The 21,624-nt window shown below is 34.5% G+C and overlaps 3 protein-coding genes across 3 annotated transcripts; all 3 read left to right on the top strand.

Moving 5' to 3' along the window:
• Positions 1-5,173: 5,173 nt before the first annotated feature.
• On the top strand, positions 5,174-15,959 carry LOC104246027 (uncharacterized). The gene is made up of 11 exons (XM_070157328.1): positions 5,174-5,441; positions 5,599-5,679; positions 5,759-5,821; positions 11,002-11,147; positions 12,944-13,118; positions 13,805-14,018; positions 14,102-14,151; positions 14,820-14,947; positions 15,290-15,394; positions 15,538-15,579; positions 15,666-15,959. The coding sequence occupies exons 8-11, from the start codon at positions 14,942-14,944 to the stop codon at positions 15,957-15,959; spliced, it is 447 nt and encodes a 148-aa protein (XP_070013429.1). The 5' UTR covers positions 5,174-5,441; positions 5,599-5,679; positions 5,759-5,821; positions 11,002-11,147; positions 12,944-13,118; positions 13,805-14,018; positions 14,102-14,151; positions 14,820-14,941.
• LOC138877700 (uncharacterized) lies at positions 6,809-8,071 on the top strand. The gene has a single exon (XM_070157330.1). The coding sequence runs from the start codon at positions 6,809-6,811 to the stop codon at positions 8,069-8,071; it is 1,263 nt and encodes a 420-aa protein (XP_070013431.1).
• On the top strand, positions 8,350-10,173 carry LOC104246026 (uncharacterized). The gene has a single exon (XM_070157329.1). It carries the CDS (start codon positions 8,350-8,352, stop codon positions 10,171-10,173), a length of 1,824 nt encoding a protein of 607 aa, XP_070013430.1.
• Positions 15,960-21,624: the final 5,665 nt, after the last annotated feature.

Here is a 21,624-nt window from a genome sequence, read left to right as displayed (position 1 = left end):
ATGTTGTTCAAATATTTAATGTGGCTAGATTTACCTTGTGGGAAAAAAAACTAATGATGAGTTATAATTTTATCTTATCAATTTTGTGGTATCATTTTAGCGTGACAAATAATTGTAGCTATTACGCCAACTATTGCCATGACTTTTTAGAACTTGAAGTAAAATTATTTATTTAGTAACATTTTTATTTAATAAATTTATTGTGACTAAAAGGTTACTATTGCTATATGAAGTTTCAACTCGTGGCAAAAAACTACTATTATAGCAAGAAATTTGTGGCTAATTTAACCTATACTGCTACAACTTTTTATAACTTGAAGCAAAAATATTTATTTAGCTACAATATTTTATTTTAAATATTTTATTGTGGTTAAAAAGTTATTATAGCTATAGTAAGTTTCAACTCGTGGTAAAAAAATTAATGATTAGCTACAGAATTCAGTTATAGCAATAAATTCGTGGCTATATCATTTAACTACTGCCACAACTTTTTAAAACTTGAAGCAAAAGTATTCATTTAGCTATAATATTTTGTTTCAAATAATTTATTGTAGCAAAAAGGTTACTTTTGTTACAGTAACTATTGACCCGTGGTAAAAACTTATGATTAGCTGTAAAATTTAATTTGTAACAATAAATTTATAGCTATTTATGTAGCTATTGCCACGATTGTTAGCAAATATAGCTAATACGAGGAATTAGCTTTACCAACTTAATTTTCGTGGCAATTTTTTTTTATAATTTTGTAAATAGACACGAAATTCTAATTTATGTGACTATTATTAGGTATTGGCTATAATTATTAAATTCATAACTAAGATTTTGTAGCTATAGATATATAATGTTATAGCGCAAGGTACCCTGAATTGTATAAGATAGTCGATCCGTTCGGTTCATATAGAAAAAGGGGTGGAGATGACGTTTAAATCAAGGTGGAAAATATGTGAAAATTCAGATGACGATGAAATCTCTTTGCATGTTTGTGTCACAAGCGCACAGATTCACACGCACTTTAATTCTGCATTACTAATATATAGAAGAGCGAGAGAAGCAGCTGAAGGTCGTCATGTCTGCTTGCTGCTAAAGGGTATTCTGGTCATTTCATATTGCTCCTAAATTTGACTGAAAGCTAACGCGTGTGATCAATATGACAGCTGACGCAGTACTGATTTATCTGCGGTACTTCAGTATGACAGATAAGTCACTCTCTATCTCTATCTGTTCATCTTCTTTGTTTTTCTCTATCTAATTTGTATCTAATTTCAAAGTACAGAATTACATTTGCTATGCTTTTTTCCTCTCTTCGGTGAGAATTCCAGAACCTTTTTCTTCGCTGTAAGAAAGAATTGGTGTTTGGCTTGGATTTTTGTGGTTCATTATTTGCTAAATTGACATAATCACATGGTTCACAGTCACCGCTGATCTTCGCTCAGAATTCCTTTGGCTTCTGCTTCTTCGTTGTAACAGAAAATTAGGGTTTTGTTTGAGGTTTTGTAGTTCAGTAGTTGCTCAATTGACATAATCATATGGCTGAAAGGTTAGTTTATTGTTCTATCTTTTTCCATTACATGTGATTGTGATTGTTTTATTTTTGGGTTCTTGCTGATTTGTTGCTCGAAATTAAATTGTAATTTTATGTTAGTTTTGTGAAATTCAAAAATACCTAGAAAAGAAATTGGGATTTCCTTCGACTATCTAATGTTTAGGCTCTTTATTGCTTTGGTAGCCACTTTGCTGCCATTCTGGAGATCATCCATTAATTGAAGTTCTCTGCACCTTCCTATTCAATATGGATTTTTCCAATAAGGAAAACTAACAAATACAGAGGGTGACAATTGGTTGTCCATTGAGTTGAGATTATGGGCTCAAAATTTAATATCAGTTGAAATTTTGGTGGTATTTGGGACCACGCATAGGGGTTTAAACCAACAATGTTCAATGATATTTTTTATGTACTAATATGTAAACTTTTTTTATGGATAATCTAAAAAATAAGTCTTTCTTATGTATAAGAGGAAAGGGTATTGATATGCTTCCTCTGAGATTTCTCTAACAAGCAAAGTTTTGTTTAGTTTATAAAAAGATTAGTGAGAAAGCTGAGATTTTAATAATTTGGAGGTCATTATGAGCTCATTGTATTTTTTTATTGTTATCAAGAAATGTGAATATGAGCTCATTGTCTTTTTTGATTAAAAAAATGTGAATTCTGAGCTAAGCTATATTCACTATTAGATTTGACAATCTATCCGGCGATAGAAACTGTGATGTTTAATTGTTAGCATGTAGGAAAGAGCTCATATGGAGAAATTAGGTAAATACACACATACAGAGAGAGAGACTTGGTCATCTTTAATCTTTTGGGCACTCCCACAATTTTAGCGTATATTTAACTGGAAGGCTACATGTTACCATCTTTCAATAAACTTTGACAAGAACTAACTTGAAACATGAAGTCATGGAAAATCTTCATAGTTTTTCTTTTTCCTGAGAAGGTAACATGAATGTTCATGGCTTATTTGTGGAACTGATTATAAAATTGTAACGCTAAGTGTATTAGCATATAACTAATAAACACTTCTATAGCAAATCTACTATAACTTGTTGTTATGCATCTCATTTGACTTCTAATTTTCTTGCATAAATTGCAGATATTGAACTAATTGATAGACTTCAATCAGTCCTACAGTTACTTACATGATTTTTTTAACCAAAAGTACAGGGTATACAAAAATAATGTACCTCTTCATCATCTCTGTTCTCACTTCTCTCATACCTTAAAGAAAAGGAAGATAAAGGCTGAAGAGTTATTAAAAAGGTGGAAACAAAAGTAGAAAGCACTAATGAAACTATCTGAAAATAAGATCTGCCCTAAGCTTAGTCGCCCATAGTCTTCAAGATTGAGCATTACCAAAGAATGTAATTATCAAAGCAGTTCATAGAAACCATGCAATTACCAAAGCAGTTCATAGAAACCATACATGATAGTTCAAGTGACAAACTGCATTCCAGTTACCATGAAATTTTTTATTGGAAATTCATATTCCACTTGCATCATAAGAACAATGGATACATCGGGAATTGTTGTCACCTTTTTATTGCATATTTGAACTTGGAAGCATAAATATATTTAAACAACTTGACTTTGGGTTACCCAAAAAATATTTTGAATATGGTATCTCGAAAGTGGTTATCAAAGTATTCAATCTTCATGTGAAATTAAATATAACTACATGTGCATCTCGGTGAGTGATTATAAACATAATTTGAATGGGCAACATGTAGCTTATCTTATAACACTATATATATGACATGTCAGAAGAAAAGAGGATACTTTACAGTTATTCAGCAAAACAAGTTTAACTAATCATCTCATTGTTGATTTTCCAAGCCATCACTGAAACGGCGAATCTATCTATGAAGCTTTATTTAGAATTTATTTATTTGCGTACTTTGTTGATGCAGTTGTTGAAGTGCATTATCTACTACACTCTATGACGAACTATTGTTGTTCATGTGGTAGATTTTGTATCTCTTTTCAGTTGGTAATAAGTTTTGTTAAGGCCAATCAATTCTTGGTAAAAAATTAAAAAAAAATGCAATAGTTTGTATTTTCTGCATTTTGACCTTTTAACAGCTCTGTTTCACTGTTTGGTTTATTTGATTTATTAGTTCACAGTAATTCTTTGCAGCATTTGGCAGTAGCTGCTTAAAATGATTTTAAAGTTCTTATGAACCATCATATTGCCTTATCTTGAGCAAGTGCAAGTTGTTGTCCCTCTTAATTTGTTCAAGCACTTTTGCCTACAAATTTTACTTATTGTTGGCACTAAATCACACTAGATTAAAATCTTTTTCGGGAAACCATAGAGTTTTTTGTTTTATTAGAGGGGCACTTAATTCTCACTATCTGGGAAGAAGATAACATCATCTAGATTAAATGGCATCTCTTTTGCTTAAATTTTTCTTCGATCGCTTTTGAAATCGCATAATACAAAATATTGCATTTTTGGTATAATACACACACTACTTTTCGTATACTTCTCTTAAAAAACCCTATTTCCTTTTGGCATGAATGCTAGCTGATCTAATTAACTTTGAATTTGTACTGATCTCTCCCCCTATTACAAGATATTTCCATTGATAAACTTGTGATGCATAACAATGAAGTTTTTTAAAATAGGTTTTTTTTGGGCTTATCTAATGTGTTCCCTTTTCTTGCACATCTAAAGGTACAACTTTCCTATGGCAAGAAATACTGAAGCTACTGCCAACGAGTCCAAAAATGAATCTAAGTTAAAAAAAATCTACTTTTCCCTAATGATAAAAGTTGTTTTGTTGATTCATGATTTATTTTCGAGATTGTGGTTTCTAATTTTTTATTTGGATTTAGTTTGGAATGATAAACTAATGATCTTGTGTATGTTTGTAATGAAGATTTGGAGGGATAGACCTATATCTATTTTGGAACTTGTATTTTCAAAGGCTGTATTTGACAAAATATTGGTTATATTAGTTTACCATTGCTCTGTGCTCTGAGCCCCAGATATATGTATCTTGAGAATCCAAATTTTTCAAGGCAGTGAAATAATTGTTAAAAGTTAATTCCTGAGTTAGCAGTTGAAAGGTCTACAAAAGAAAATGAGAAAGAATGAAGTTTCTTCTTTTCATTCTCTTGAGGCAACTAATAGTGCAGCTACAGCAGAGATTCTTTTTCATGTTTTCAATAATTTCCTCTAATCAACTTAAAACTATTTGAAATTTGACAATAGTTTGTATTTCTTCCAGTGGTGTAACAGCTTTAACACGTTTAGTAATTTGACTATTTTTTTAATAAGTTACCAATAAATATTTAGAAACTTCGTCTATCGTTGTGCTCTTCTTTCTATTGTACACTAAAACCATAGTCAATGTTCAAAGTTTCTGCCATATACAAAAACTAATTCTATAATAAGAAACAATTATAGTATTAATTCGTTTGCTTTCCAGCGTTACCACTATTGAATTCTTTGTATTGGTCACCATCTTATTTGCCTAGAATAACAAATACACACTTTGAACTGTAACTCTCTGTATCTGTTTGTAGAACATTTCATATATAGAAATCGGTGTTACTGCAGATTTGATGTTAAAGTTTTATAGATTACTTGAACTGCAGATGTCAACTGTTAAAAAGCATTTACCGTCAGCTTGTTGTGCGCAGAAAAGGAAGCAACAGTGCTCAACAGAAATCGTCTCTAAAATTAATCATAGGAGACGTGATCTATACAAGCAGTTATCAGTTGATAAAAAAGAATTGCTTTTAACACGCCGGCGATCAAAAAAACTTGAATTAAAAAAGGGTTCGACTGCGCTGCTTGAATATACCAAACAAGCTGCTGGGTTTGAGCTGCATACAGAAAAAACTCTGACAATAGTCGAGGCACCATGCATTGCTGGGAAAGGTTAGAAACCGAAAAAGATTTATTAGAACAAAAGACACATCCACATATACACTATTTGTAGACAGAAATATATGCATGTATATATGTGTTCTTCGTCGTGATTATACTTAAATACAATTTGCTCTTACTAAACATATTTAGATTTCCATATTAGCAGGTATATCTTCAGCTGTGGGGGCAGTAGTTGATTGTCACAAAGGAAAAAATATTGCTGATCACTTCTCCATTTTTGAACATGGTAAGTGAGTGAAAATATGTTTTTTGTAACTTGACTGTACTCCCTTTTAATATACTAATTAGAATTATTTGTATGTTAGGTTCGACCTCTGGTGCACCCTGTGACCGACATCATGTAGAGACATCTACTGTCATAAACAAAGGTTTGTCTCAATTTAATTTAGGTTTATCTCAATTTAATCTTATAACACCACCTGCTGCCTCTCTCTTCTCAACACTAATAGGATATATTGTTGCAACTAATATACACAGGTTCTAAATCAAAAATAATAAGTTGGAACTGGAACATTAGAGAACTACCCACTGATGCAACCATTTTAAAAACTGTACCAGATTGTAAATATTGTGGAGCAAAAAGATTTGAATATGAGCTACCGGCATTTTGTTGTAGCAATGGTTCAATTAAGTTGACGTCACATGAAATGCCTAATGAACTCTTGAATTTATATTTAGGCAATACCGAAGAATCTGAACACTTCCGTACCTACCTTAGATTATACAACAATATGTTTGCATTTACTTCCCTTGGGGTGCACTATGACAAAGTACTAGCAAAAAGAAACCAAGGAATTTATACATTTAGAGTACAAGGTCAAATGTATCACTTTATAAATGATTTAATTCCAACAAATCGGCGACCAAGAAATTTACAGTTGTATTTTTACGATGAGAATGCAGAAATATTAAAACGAATGGCTTCGTCGGATATACTTCGACAATCAATTGTTCAGAAGCTAATGAACATACTAAAGATAAATCCTTATTGTATCTTCTTGAAATCTCTAATACATATTCCAGAATTATCAAACTTTTATATTGCATTGAGATGTGGCTCTGGCTTAGATCAACGAGTATATAATCTGCCAACTGTGTCAGAAGTAGCAGCATTATGGCTAGAACAAGAAATGAGCAATAATAGTTTTACACCCCATATTTGAATTTATACTCACAGTAACAAAAGCCAATTAGTAAATTACTATTATTGTTGCTATGATCCTTTGCAATATCCACTTTTATTTCCTTATGGTCAAAACGGCTGGCATTGCGGTATTCCAAAAATCGTACAACCTAGAATTAAATTGAGAAAGCGAGCTTACTATGAGACTGAGCAGCTTCCGAGTGTCTCTAACATGTGTTCAATTGATGGACTACTTGATATGGAAGCGGATGTCCTGCAAAAGGGGAAACAAAAAAGAAATAATGTTTCTTGTCGTGAATACTACTATTACAAACTCCAGATGAGAGACAATGAGGAAAACGGAGTTTTACATTCTGGTAGATTATTTCAACAATATTCAGTTGATGAATTCATAAAAGTAGAAAGTCAAAGATTAGATTTTGCCTCATTTAACCAAGATTTATTTCGAATTGATGTACTACAAGGACTTTTAGATATCTTGAGACTTGGCGAAAGAGAAGCTTCTAAGATAGGAAAACAAAACTTTCTTCCAACAAGTTTTACGGGTGGTCCGAGAGATATGCGTCAACGTTATATGGATGCTATTGCGTTAGTACAGCATTTTGGAAAGCCTGATATATTTCTGACCATAACATGTAATCCCTCTTGGCTTGAAATAAAGGAACATTTGCTCCCAACAGACGAAACTCAAAATAGGCCTAATTTAATTAGTCGAGTATTCAGAGCAAAGGTAGAAGAGATGAAAACAGATATATTAAAAAGAAGCATATTTGGAAAAGTTGTCGCCTTTATGTACAGTTTAGAATTTCAAAAACCCGGTCTTCCACATGCCCATTTTCTTGTTATACTTACTGATGAATACAAATTATTAATGCCCGAGGCTTATGACAAATTTGTTTGTGCTAAGTTGCCTGACCCTGATACATACTCATACTTACATAAGCTTGTCGTTAAACACATGATGCATGGGCCTTGTGGTCATTTAAATCCCACAAATTTATGTATGAAAATAAATGAGTGCAAATTTAAGTACCCCAAGAGTTTCGTTGATGAGACGACGAAAGAAAAGAACTCATACCCAATTTATAGAAGACGAAATACTGGTAAATCTGTGAAAGTTAGAAAACAATTTCTTGATAACTCATGGGTTGTTCCTTACAACCCCTATCTGCTATGTAAATACAATTGCCATATAAATGTAGAAGTTTGCTCTGATATTAAAGTTGTGAAATATATATACAAATATATCTTTAAAGGACATGATAAGATATCATTTGGCTTACATGAAGATAACACAAATATACAAATAGATGAGATAAAAGAGTATCAATCTGCTAGATGGGTGTCACCTCCAGAAGCTATGTGGCGCTTATTTGCATTTCCTATTAGTGAAATGACTCCGAGTGTTTACCACCTCCCATTACATCTTGATGGACTACAATTTGTCTCTTTTAAAAAAAGACACAATAGATAGTATCGTGAAAAATCCTATGATCAAGAAGACGATGCTGACAGAATTCTTTTTGATGAATGAAACAAATAAAGATGCTAAAGAGCTTAAATTAATGTATAAAGATTTTCCACAACACTTCGTATGGTCATCTAGCTATAAAATGTGGACTCGACGACAACAAGGTCACGTTATTGGCCGGGTTGTAACATGTCATCCAACAGAGGGAGAAAGATATTACCTTAGATTATTACTAATGAATGTGAGAGCACCAAAATCATACAAAGATCTTCTAACGGTAAATGAAATATGCTGCGACACATATAGAGAATCTGCAGAAAAAAAAAGGGTTGCTACATTGTGATAACAGCTTGATTGAATGTATGTTAGAGGCTGCATGTTATCAAATGCCTTATAGTTTAATACGTTTATTTGCTACAATATTAGTATACTGTAGCCCTGACAATCCAGGAGAACTACGGGAACAGTTTGAAGATTCAATGTCCGAAGATTTTAAAATTCTAGCCAATATAACAGCAAAAGATATCCACCTCGCTGTTCTGAATCACATCAATGATATACTACATTCTATGGGTCGTGATATTAATGAATTCAATCTTGTTTCAGAAAATATTACATCTTCGAAAATGGCAAATGAAGCGAAGGAAGCATATTTCGAAAGAAACATCATTGTGGGTAACGAAGATTTGTTGTTACATAGAAAATTAAATATAGAACAGAAAATAGCATACGACATAATCTTGCAAAGAGTATTTGTCAATGAATCAGGAGCATTTTTCATTGATGGTCCTGGAGGAAGTGGTAAGACGTTTTTATACTGTGCCTTATTAGCAACTGTGAGATCTAAAGGATTTGTAGCATTAGCAACAACAACTTCTGGAGTTGCAGCTTCGATCCTTCCAGGAGGACGAACAGTTCATTCACGTTTTAAATTTCCGATTAATATCGATGAAAAATTTTCTTGCAATATTAGAAAGAAAAGCTCATTGGCATCTTTGATTCATGATGCAAAATTGATTGTGTGGGATGAAGTATCAATGGCAAAAAAGAACATGATTGAAGCTTTAGATTCTCTCTTGAAAGATATAATGAACACAAATGTGCTTTTCAGCGGAAAAGTTGTTGTGTTTGGAGGGGATTTTAGACAAACTCTTCCTGTGGTTCGAAGTGGAAAAAAGGAAGATTTCATTCGAGAAAGCATATTGAACTTCGAAATATGGAACAAACTTGAAAAATTGCAGTTATCAGAGAATATGCGTACCAAAATTGATCCCTCTTTTTGTGAATATTTGATGCGAATTGGAAATGGAAAAGAAAAAACAAACATGGATAATAAAATAGAAATTTCAAAGTCTTTCATTGTTCCTTATATTACTGAAAAAGAATCTTTGGATCTTTTATTCAACATAATATATCCTAATTTGCACATGTCTCTTCACAATTCTTCTTTTTTAACTTCGCGCGTTATTTTGATAACAAAAAATGACTTTGTTGATGAAATAAATGATAGACTTATAGCTCAATTCCCTAAAGAAGCTAAAACATTTATTGCAATAGATGAAACTGTTGAACCAAATGATCAGAGCCAGTTTGAGGGTTTTTTACATTCATTGAACCCTGCTGGTTTGCCTCCTTACAAATTAATCTTGAAGGAAAATTGTCCTGTTATGTTGCTGCGAAATTTAAATCCTTGTGAGGGTTTATGCAATGGTACACGACTGATATGCTGTGATTTTAAGAGCCGTGTTATAAGTGCTAAAATTTTGAGTGGTGATTTTAAAGATACGCATGTATTTATTCCCAGAATATCATTGTTATCTTCAGATGATGAGAAGCTACCAATCCCATTTAAAAGAACTCAATTTCCAGTACGCTTGTGTTTTGCAATGACGATAAATAAAGCGCAAGGGCAAACACTAAATTATGTTGGTATTTATTTGCGTGAGCCAGTATTTTCTCATGGCCAGCTATATGTTGCTTTATCCAGAGCAAAGAGTTCAAGTTGTATTAAAATATTAATCCGACCACCAACCGTAGATAACGATGATGACCATTCTACATATAACATAGTGTATGACGAAATCATTCAAAAAGCACTTCTATAAGTCTGTAGCTTTCTTCTTTATATTCCTGGTTTAACCTTATATTCTTTATTTCAATAATTTTCTTGAGACTTGAGATAGTTTCTCTGCAATTTACTATGTGCTAAATAAGAGTTGGCTTGTGTATCTACAAATCCTTCCTAAACTTTTACTCATCTTTACAAATCTATAAATACAAAAGCAACTTGCATATTTATGTGATTTTTTTCCAACCCTGTGAAGCTTACCTGACTGACATTTACATCAAAAAAAATATATATATATTTTTAACTCCGCTTGTGTTCAAATTATATTGTAACACAGCCTGTCCCAAGCCCGGATAAAGGAGGACGGTCTATTGTATATTGGTAATAACAATTGTATCTTATTTCTTCATTTGAATGTACTTACTGATTTCCTCTTATAAATTTTTATACATCACTATCAATATGTTGGCGGAAAAAAAATCCATTGTTCGTTTAAGAAACAAAATGAGAAATAAATTAAAAATTTATTCATCTTCTATTTTGATGTCTTTATATTCCTTTACTGCTTACTAACACGTATAATCTGTATTGTAGGTATTTTAAAAAGATCTTCTAAAGTAAAATGTTTTCACAAGTTGGTACTAAAAGGTACTGTCACACTAACCAAATTTTGATATAGTAATTTCATTTTCTACCTTAGAGATTGTTTCATTATTTGATTTTATATGGATATCTTTGCATATTTCAATGATGTGATTAGTTTTACTACTGGAAGTTATCCAATTAATCTTTTTTAATGTCTTTATTATATTCATTCAACTATTATGAATACATACAAATAATTGACATCATATATATTTCACAGAAACTAAATGACCCAGTGTTATTTGTTGCGTCATAATACACGAGTTAATGCACAACTGTCGAATTGGTCTGGCAGCAAAGGATAAGCTTTTGAAAATATTTACATAGCTGCTGCAGGGGGCTGTTATGGAATTAAACAACCCTCAGGTTTCCTCTTTCTCCTGAAACGTCTGTACTAATTTTGATTGCTCAAGAAATTGAAATCATAGCCCTCTTCAACCTTGGTGTGAATAATAACAAGTATGTTCTCTTGTGGGTGATTATATTATGGTAGTAGAATCGCAAATCAGTTTTCCGTAAGCACCTCTAACTAACGAAGATAGACAACACTGATTTTGTCCAGCCGTCAAATAATCTATGCCTTTCTGATGAACTTCTTGCATTAGCACCCCATAAGTCAAATAGCTTTGAATTTCTTGCCATCTTTCATTGGTCTTCAAATGACTGCATCTTTCTAGAGAAAATTTCTATATTTTTCACAAGTCACTCATCTCCAAATTTCACCTTATAAAACAAAATAGGTATCATTTGTTTTATGGTACTTACTCGCTTTCTTCTTGAACTGTCTGGTCATGCTACATGGTTTGGTAATATTCTTCTCTATTGAGTTGTAGCTTGTAGGTGGGATATTCATATAGACTGGCTTCAGTAATTAAGGTGAATTTTTAATTTTACTTCGCTTATGTGTAGCACAGGTTGATTTCAGACAGCTACAATCTTGATTTTGTCGAGCGAAAATCATTTAAAGTGCACGAAATTAGCTTTAACAAAGTCATGTGCTTATTCACTCGACAAAATCATATAGAGTGCACGATTCTGTCACAAAATAAGCATTTCTCTTCTGTTTTTCTACTGATTCCTTTGACTTTGTCTCTTCTATATCCGATGGTCATATTTCTTCTTTTTAAAAATTTCCATCTTTCTCAATTTGTGTCTCTCTATTTGGTTTTTTCTTACTCTACTTCTTAAGATTTGATCCCTGCGTTTTGGAAGTAATTATTTCTCTTTCTTCCTGTGTTGCTTCTGGGTTTAAATAAGTCCAAGGAATCACCAATTGCTTGCTAGGTTTTAATTGTTTTTCTTTGGCAGCTTCACTTTCAGTTTGCCTGTTATGTGTTTGTGAAATTGCATGTCACAAAGGGAAAAGAAAAGAGTAATTCAAAGTTGAGAGAATTGCATGAAAACGAAATTACAGAGCTGAATTAAATTGAATTGAAAAAATATTGTTTGCTTGACAATTTAGTTATTCGTAACTCAGCTAATGCATCATCTTCTAGGGCTAGCAGTATTTTTACGAAGCAGGTTTCTCGGGCTCATTGCTTTGTTGTGAAACAGGTTAGGTAATTTTGTTGTCACATATAAATAGTATAGAATTATATTACTTGGAAAGAAATAATGAAAAATAAAAAAGTGGTGAAAGCTTTTTAAGCATTATTGTATCAAACAGGAATTGAAAAGGAACTTTAGTTAATTGTGTCCTGAAGAAGCCCCTGATTTGAATGTCGCCTTTAACCCCCCTTTCTTAAATATTGAGTTTTTTTTTTCTAAAAACAGTTCATGTGATTTTTCTTACATTTTACTACTGATGAGAAATTTGAGAAATAGAAGTAGCTATAAGTTTATGTTAGTTGACCTTTTTCTTGCACTTGTACTGTTATAGCTATATGCTCATGTATCCTCATTCTAAATGTCTTAAATGTTGAGTGGCTACATATACTTCATCCTTATTATAGGATTCGTCTGAAGTTGTGAGATTAACTCTTTTATAGGAAACATATATTATCTAGCAATGGCTATATGTTTATACCATATATAATGTGATACGACAGAAAATTAGGAAAAGAGATTGGTTCAGATTAATTATTTTGCTTATATGCTTTGTGGACATAACCTTGAAGCCTATCGTTTTTACTTGCATATTCTACATTTTTATGTACGCACAGACAAGCTTTGAGTCTTATGGGACATCTATTGGAGACAGAAGGAAAATTGAGGGATGGTTCTAAGGACGACCTCTTTCCCAGAACAAGAAAGAGAGGAAGAAAGTGACAGAAGTGGGTATATTGAAGAAGGATCCTGACCAACTAAAATATCAGATTCAGAAACTAGAAGTGATGGGTAAGTTATTCCACATATAATTCTTTTCTTTGGATAAGTTGCTACATTTGAACTCTGTGATACTTCTTCTTATATAATTGAATAAAGTGCTCTATTTTTAGATCATTTGTAATTGAATAAAATGCTCTTGTGCTTAACATTTCTCTTGACGTTGATCTCTAAAAATTGTTTTGAGTGACATTGAAGAAAGACTGAGAATTATAAAGCAATGCCTATTCATCACGTTCAGTAAAGTAAAAGCAATAAGGAGAGGAAGGGCAGAAGTAGGAAATAATCTAAAGTGGATTAATTAAAGCTCGAAGAATTACTTTACAAAAATTCATGAGTAAACTGAAGAGTGGCTATTACCAGTAAATCAGTAATATAACAATAGACCTGTTGTCATCTTGAGTTAATCGGTTTAAATTTTCACATAGCTTTTAGTTGTCTCATAGTTTTTTAGTTGTGGTTTGTTAATTAAACTGTAAAATTTAAAACTTTATACCTGATGGGAGTGGTGTAGTGCAGGCTATTTCTGGAGAACTTTATTTCTGATATTTTGCTCTATTCCTTTCTTTAACATATTTACTTTGTTGGTCCACTTCTCCTTTATATGTCGCTTGTTTCTTAAAGAAAGAAACAATACATACTTCTATGAACCTCGATGCTAATTCATAGGCACAACTGTGTTATTGTTTCCTCTTAAGACTACAAAAGGAACTTCATTGGTTAGATTTCTCCAAGAGCATTGTGGAAGCTGTATCACAAGATGAATGACATTCTTTTGAAAAAGAGTGACCAGCTTCTTTTTAAGAAAGCACCAACATTTTAAGTGGAATTTATGGCTGGGCACACTATTAGGATACAACGCTGCATCAATATGTATCTTAAAACAGCGGCGCGTGTCCCGCCTTTTCTCAGGTATGCTTAGCCATCCCTCTGCTTTTGTGGTTATTATGGATTCTCTCTTCACTCTATTTTACCCTGTTTCAAATCGTCCTCAGGTTATTAGCTCATTCATATTTATTGGGAGAGAATGAATTGTGCTTCCGGGGTGAGTTTAGTTCATACTAATTCGATTCCATATATTTTCCTTTTGGTTTTCTGCTGCGTTTGATTTATGTAATAGTGAAGTTTTATACTTTAAAACCTCATAGCATAATAATAATTCCATTTAAAAGATTTGTGCTTTTGCCGATTAAATTTTAGAATAAAAAGGGTTCGGCATCATGTTTTAGACAATTTACCTGTAGTTCAGCAGCTGCTCTAATAAAATACATCTTTTCCCTGAACCAAATAATTTAACATGCTAATTATAAAGTCATTTATACCTATTTGGCACTTTCTGTTTCAGTAATTGTTACTGCTGATGGTTTAGGTGCACTATTTGATGGAGAATTTGTGATGTTTGTAGCAAAAGTACTCAAGTAAGAACTCTAAGAGGCAACAGCTGAAAGAACGATGATTTTGGTCAATTCGATAATTTTCTACGTAGAAAACTACTTGGTTCTTCGTGAAATAAGAAAGCCTGTGAAAAAATGAATTATGGTTTCTCTGATGTCTAGAGTTATTAGTTAGCTCTGCCCTGTCCTACTATTATATCCTCTGTTGCTCACATTATTGGTAGCGGATTTTTCTCATTTATGTTTCTTCTGACATATTGCTCCAGTGCCATCCACACCACTTTTGATTTTTTTTCCTATGTTTTATCCCTCCTTTCAGTATTTGCTGCTCAAGATGATTATGCTAACTTGCCAATCTAAAGGTGCTTAAACAGTTTCATCTATGGCACAACATAAATTATCATTTGGAGTCGAGATATCCATCAGTTCAACAACACAACCATGAAGGTAAGTGTCCCTGTTAGAAGTTAGAATTGTATACTCATGCTTTCTAACTTTTGAGAGGGTTATAATTTCTTCATTAGTTTAAATGAGGAATTTTTCTCTGTTCTTCCCTTGAACAAATAATTTTGTTAAAAACAAGGTTTGGTTTCGACCATATAACCATTAGTAAATATGGCCCTTCTAGATTACATCTTATCAGACAAATTGAAGTATGTTTGGATCTCGATGACCACCTTGATGACATCAGCAAGTAAGAGTGCTATAATATAATCGGACTGAACTCTCTAATATCCCCATTCTTTCTAAAAGTCACATGCTTTTCTGCTTTTGCTCATCTATTGATAGGGACCGGGTGAATATAATGCTCTTCAATTGAAGTTTCTGTGTGGAATTGGCTATTGTCCTGTTGGTGCCCTCTCATGGGAGGTGAAAACAACTTCAGGAAAACTGGTACTCGTTTCAAGACTTCTCACATGGACATATCTGCTATCTCACCTTAGACCAAGTATTAGGTGATTAAAACCCAAATGTTTTTATTTCTTACATTCTTTTCCTTTTCTTAACATTTGAATATTCACATTCTTGGTATATAGGTTGTAGTTTGTGATTCTGCTGGTGTTGTGACAACATTTTATGTAAGCTTACAAAACTTTGTGCATAAAATAAAATATCAATACATATAAATGGGTGTAATGGGGATTTTAATTTGCATTGGGTGCAGATGTGCTCGGAAGTTGATGCAGCGCCTTTGAGAGATGAGATAGATTTTGAATTCTTGGGAAACAGAATAGGATTGCTTTATCTTATTCAAAAGCTAGAGCCCTATTTTTGTAGACATGATCAAATTAATAAAACAAATCATGTTGTATCCTCTTTTATCTTCTATTTGCTGTTGTATTGGTTTACATTTATGGTTCAGTATAAAAGGCTAGACACTTGTGCTATTTTTGCCTCAATTATTTCAAAGCTTCAAGATTGCAGTTTCAACTTAGGAGAAAATTTGGCAGTGAATTGACCATTACTTTAGACTTTAAATTGTTAGAGAATAAGCAATATCATGTGGTTATAATCTTTACTACAAATGAAGAGAACTTTAGACTGCAAATTGTTGGCCCCATGCGAAGCATGGGCAAGATCATCTAGTATACTAACAGAAGGCAACTCTCCAAGTCAAGGGCGTGTTCTCTCCTTAGGCCTCTTCAACCTTTACCTCATTTTTGGTTCTCAAAATAAAGATTTTCTTATTTTGGGGATAATTTATTCCAACTATTTTCCTATTTTTCCCCCAAACCTTTTTATATTCTTCTCTTTCTTCTATATTATATTATTATCTTTCATTTCAATTTTATTTTTAAATTTTTATTAAATAAATTCCATCTTTTATTTTTATTAATTTATAATTTCCATTAAAACAATTCCACAAAATTTTAAATAATATAATTTCTAAGAAATTATTATAGATTAACTAATAATTCAAATAAAGGTGAAATCATTGCGATACAAAATTAATTAAATCCATATTACATAACGATAAAATTCATTCGAAATACTACATAAATATTCAACTTCAACCTCTAATAAATTTAACTTACAATATTACATAAAAATAATAAATGCACGAAAATTAATTTATCAAAATTATACGCCAAAGTTAAGATGTAAAATTAATATTATAAAGATATTACATAAACATAATTAGGTATATATAAAGAGATAAATTAAAATATTAAATAATAAAATAATAATAAAAAATACATAAATAGTAATGGGGGAGATGAATAGTGTACCCCCATATTTGAGGAAACACTATTCATCCCCCATTTCGGGGACAAAAATAGGGGAGGGTTGGAGTTTCATTACCCCAAAAAATTGCCCCCATTATGGGGAAATGGGATAACGACCTTAGAACCGACCCGATCGTGATGGCGCCTATCGTGAAACTAGGTCAGCCGACACAGCTCCTGAATTAACCATTTATCAATAAAAGTCATTTTTTAAGTCTTTAATTAATCAAATATCTCATAATGAGAGTCTAAATGAACAGTGCAGAATAAAATACACAAGCCCGACATCGGAGTGTCACAAGTCACGAGCATCTACAAATATCTGAATACAACGAATAGTCTAAAAATATCCTAAATACAATGTAAGGAAGACAAGAGAGAGAAAGGCAATGCTGCAAACATCGGGTAGCTACCTTGCTAACTCCGATGACTCTGCCACTGAACAATCAGCACCCGCTATCATGTTCAGAATTTTCCCGAATCTGCACACAAGGTGCAGGGAATAATGTGAGTATGCCAACTCAGTAAGTAATAAAGGTAAATAAAAGTTGAGCAGTAAGAAAACACGTAAAATACAGCACAACGCTACAGCAAATGTAGTACCTTTCTAAAACAGTACAGAAATCATTTTCTTCGTAAATCAAGCTCAGTTTCGGTAAAAACCTTTTAAAACAACTTTAAATAGTTTCGAATGAGTGATAAAAATAGTGAGTAAAAATGATAGAAACGTAAACAGCCCCTCGGGCAAAGTATGTACCATAAACCGCCCCTCGGGCATAATATCAACAGAACCAACCCCTCGGGCTACCTTACAATCACTCGTAATGAGCCTCTAGGGAATAATATGAATCAAGAACAGCCCCTCGGGCATCAATATGAAACAACAACAGCCCCTCGGGCTACAACATATCACTCACACTGGGTACCCGCACTCATTGGAGGTGTAACGACTCCGGGAGGGGCTCCTTACAGCCCAAGATCAATATCAAGTCATCTCGTGGCATATTCAATATATCACTCACTCAGGGTACCCGCGCTCACTGAGGGTGTACAGACTCCGGGAGGGGCCCCTTACGGCCCAAGCGCAATAACAAGCTATCTCGTGGCATAATCAAACAGGCTCTCAGCCTCATACCAAGCCACCTCATGGCGTAACAACTCAGGCCCTCGGCCTCATAATCATGAATCAGTATAATATCATTGTAGCACACATCCCGATCCCATAATACCCTCACAACACAGGCCCTCGGCCTCACTCAGTCAGAAATCTCTTAAAGCCACTCGGGCACAGTAAAATATGATGCTCAGCCCAAGATATCATTTATGATGTCAAAACAGAGTAAATATGGCTAAGTGATGAATACAGTAGAATATAGCATGACTAAGTACAAATGTGAAGTTTTAGGAATAGTAGTAAAAATCCTCTAAGGGCCCAAAACAGTTGGCACAAAGTCCAAATATGGCATTCAGCCCAAAACATGATGATAGCAAACAGTTTTCAATCAAATACACAGTAAAACAGTCATACAGGACGGACAAGTCATAATCTCCAACGGTGCATGACCTCACGTTCGTCATCTAGCGTGTGCGTCACCTCAAAGTGGCATAACGATGTGAAGTTCGGGGTTTCATACCCTCAGGATAGACATTTACAATCATTACTTACCTCAATCCGGTCCAAACTCTAGGATGCGATGCCTTTGCCTCTCGACTCGGCCTCCGATTGCTCCAAATCTAGCCCGTGATGCCTTTGCCTCTCGACTCGGCCTCTGAATGCTCCAAATCTAGCCAAAAGCATATTCATACCATCAAAATATGCTAAGGGAACAAAGCCCACTCGAAAATATCCAATTTACATAAAACAATTCCGGAATTGGCCAAACCCGACCCCCGGTCCCACACCTCGAAATCCAATAAAAAATACATCAATACACTCCTTATTCCGCCACGAGTTCATGCATATCAAAAGTACCAAAATCGGACCTCAAATGATCCCTCAAATCACCACTCAAAGCTCTCCAATTAACCAAGCCCTAATCCCCAAATTTACAACTGATTTCCCTTAAATTTCATGCTAACAACGATTAAAATCACCATAATAATGAGCTTAGGGACCAAGGACCTTACCTCAATGAATCCCTCTGAAAATCTTCCTTGAAATGGCTCCCAAAAGCTTCACCCCGAATGAAAAATTGAGAAAAATGGCCAAAAATCGTGAAGGGTGAAATATGTACCTTCTGACCTAGGGATTCCGCACCTACGGTCATTTTCCGCTTTTGTGGTACCGCTTCTGCGGTCTAACCCACCGCACCTGTGGTTTTCTCTTAAAGGTCTGGGACCGCACCTGCGGTCACTCTCTCGCACCTGCGCCATCGCAGATGTGGCCAGATGTCCGCTTCTGCGGCTCTGCCTGACTCACCTCTTGGCCGCTTCTGCGGCTTGCTTCTGCATCTGCGGTAGTCGTACCTGCGGCCTCCCAACCGCAGATGCGGTTATGACAGCAACCATAAATCTTCAGCTGTCAAACTCAACTCCAAAACCTCCCGTCAACTATCCGAAATCAACCCGAGGCCCCCGGGACCTCAACCAAAAGCACGAACAAATCATATACGAATATCCAAACTTATACCCATCTTCAAAACACCTCAAACAACATCGAATCAACCAAATAACATCGGATTCAAGCATAAGGTTCCAAAAATCTTTCAAATTCCGCTTTTGATCAAAAGGTCTATCAAACCACGTCCGAATGATCTGAAATTTTGCGTCCCAAATGACACAATGGACCTACTACAACTCCTAGAATTCCATTCCGGCCCCTATATCAAAATCTCACCTATCAACCAGAAAATGCCAAAATTTCATTTTCGCCAATTTAAGCCTAAATCTACTCCGGACATCCAAAACACATTCCGATTATGCTCCTAAGTCCCAAATCACCTAACGCAGCTAACCAAATCATAAAAATTCCAATCCGAGATCATATACTAACAAGTCAAAACTTGGTCAAACCTTTCAAATTTTAAGCTTCAAACTGAGAACTGTTCTTCCAAATCCGTTCCGATTACCCTGAAAACCAAGAACGACGAACCAGTCGGGTCGTTACACCCCCCCCCACACTTAAACATGTGTTCGTCCTCGAACGTGCCTAGAGTTGTTCCAAAAGCCAACCAATCGCTGAATAACCTTACCATGCACATACCCGGGGGTGATCCCACCTCACCCTATCTCATATAGGTCCGATAACACAATGTAACTGAGATTTCACAATCCAACCTAGCCCATAAACCTTAGAACCACATTTCCACTTCTGAAATCATCCATAAGACACAAATCTCACATCCATACTCTGAATAAGCCCGAACAAGCTATAACAAACCATACCTGCAACCTCAGATGCAATTACATGATATACCACATATCTCAAACACTCGTAGCGATAACTTCTAACCACAACAGTTGCTCAAAATAACCGAATATCAATAATAAACCTCTTGTCCAATAAATCCCCATTCCAACACTTCCGTATACTGCCAATATAAATGAAACACATAGAAATTCATAACCATTCCTCAGATCAACCCTTCGTGAAGCCACTTCTCCTTTGGCAAGGACCATAGCAAATATCTAAGCCGAACATCGATATTATCCTTCCAACACACTGAAACCGAATCCATTTGTATTCATTCTAGATCCCTGCAATGTCACCTAATCCAACACAACTACTCTGGTGACATGACACATCAATACCATCTAAAGCCATAACTCGTGCAATTTGTACACCAATAAGCAACAATCCGAACATACTCAAATCATGAGAATGACTCAAATGAGAGAGTTGTATCGCAAGATAACCATTACCACCACAACACAATACTGAGAACCCCTCACACGTCGTAGAAACATAATACACAAATCCAACCCAAAGGGTTATACCTCCACATAACTTCGCTGCAATGCGTGACCCTATCCAAATACTGGTCCACATGAAGCACCTCTAGTCACTATGCTCAAAATCGACCACCACGCACAATTTGACGTCTGGAACTACATTTCCACTTCTGAAATCATCCATAAGACCAGAATCTCACATCCATACTCTGAATAAGCCCGAACAAGATGTAACAAACCATACCTACAAGCTCAGATGCAATTACATGATATATCACATAACTCAAACACTCGTAGCGATAACTTCTATTCACAGCAGTTGCTCAAAACAACCGAATATCGATATTAAGCCTCTTATCCAATAAAGCCACATTCCAACACTTCTGTATACTGCCAATGATAAATGAAACACGTAGAAAGTCATAATCATTCCTCAGATCAACCCTTCGTGAAGCCACTTCTCCTTTGGCAAGGACCATAGCAAATCTCTGAGTCGAACATCGATATTATCCTTCCAACACACTAAAACTGAATCCATTTGTATTCATTCTAGATCCCCACGATCTCATCTAATTCAACACAACTACTCTGGTGACATGACATATCAATACCATCTAAAGCCACAATTCGTGCAATCCGCGCACCAATAAGCAACAATCCAAGCATACTCAAATCATGAGAATGACTCAAATGAGAGAGCTGTATTGCAAGATCACCAGTACCACCACAACACAATGCTGAGAACCCATCACATGTCATAGAAACATAAACACGAATCCAACCTGAAGGGTTATACCGCTACATAACTTCGTTGCAATACGCGACCCTATCAAAATACTGGTCCATATGAAGCACCTCCAGCCACAATGCTCAAAATCGACCACCACGCGAAATTTGATATCTGAAACCAAAGAAAATCATCATAACCACAGCGAAGCAATTGGCATAACATTACACAAACCCGAAAGGACACAACCGATATGCTCTCCGCCGAACAATACCCAA

The sequence above is a fragment of the Nicotiana sylvestris genome, chromosome 9 (genome assembly GCF_000393655.2).
Source record: "Nicotiana sylvestris chromosome 9, ASM39365v2, whole genome shotgun sequence".
NCBI classification, from domain to species: Eukaryota; Viridiplantae; Streptophyta; class Magnoliopsida; order Solanales; family Solanaceae; genus Nicotiana; species Nicotiana sylvestris.
The sequence above is the reverse complement of the archived record's forward strand: the minus strand, read 5'-3'. Positions and strand labels throughout refer to the sequence as shown.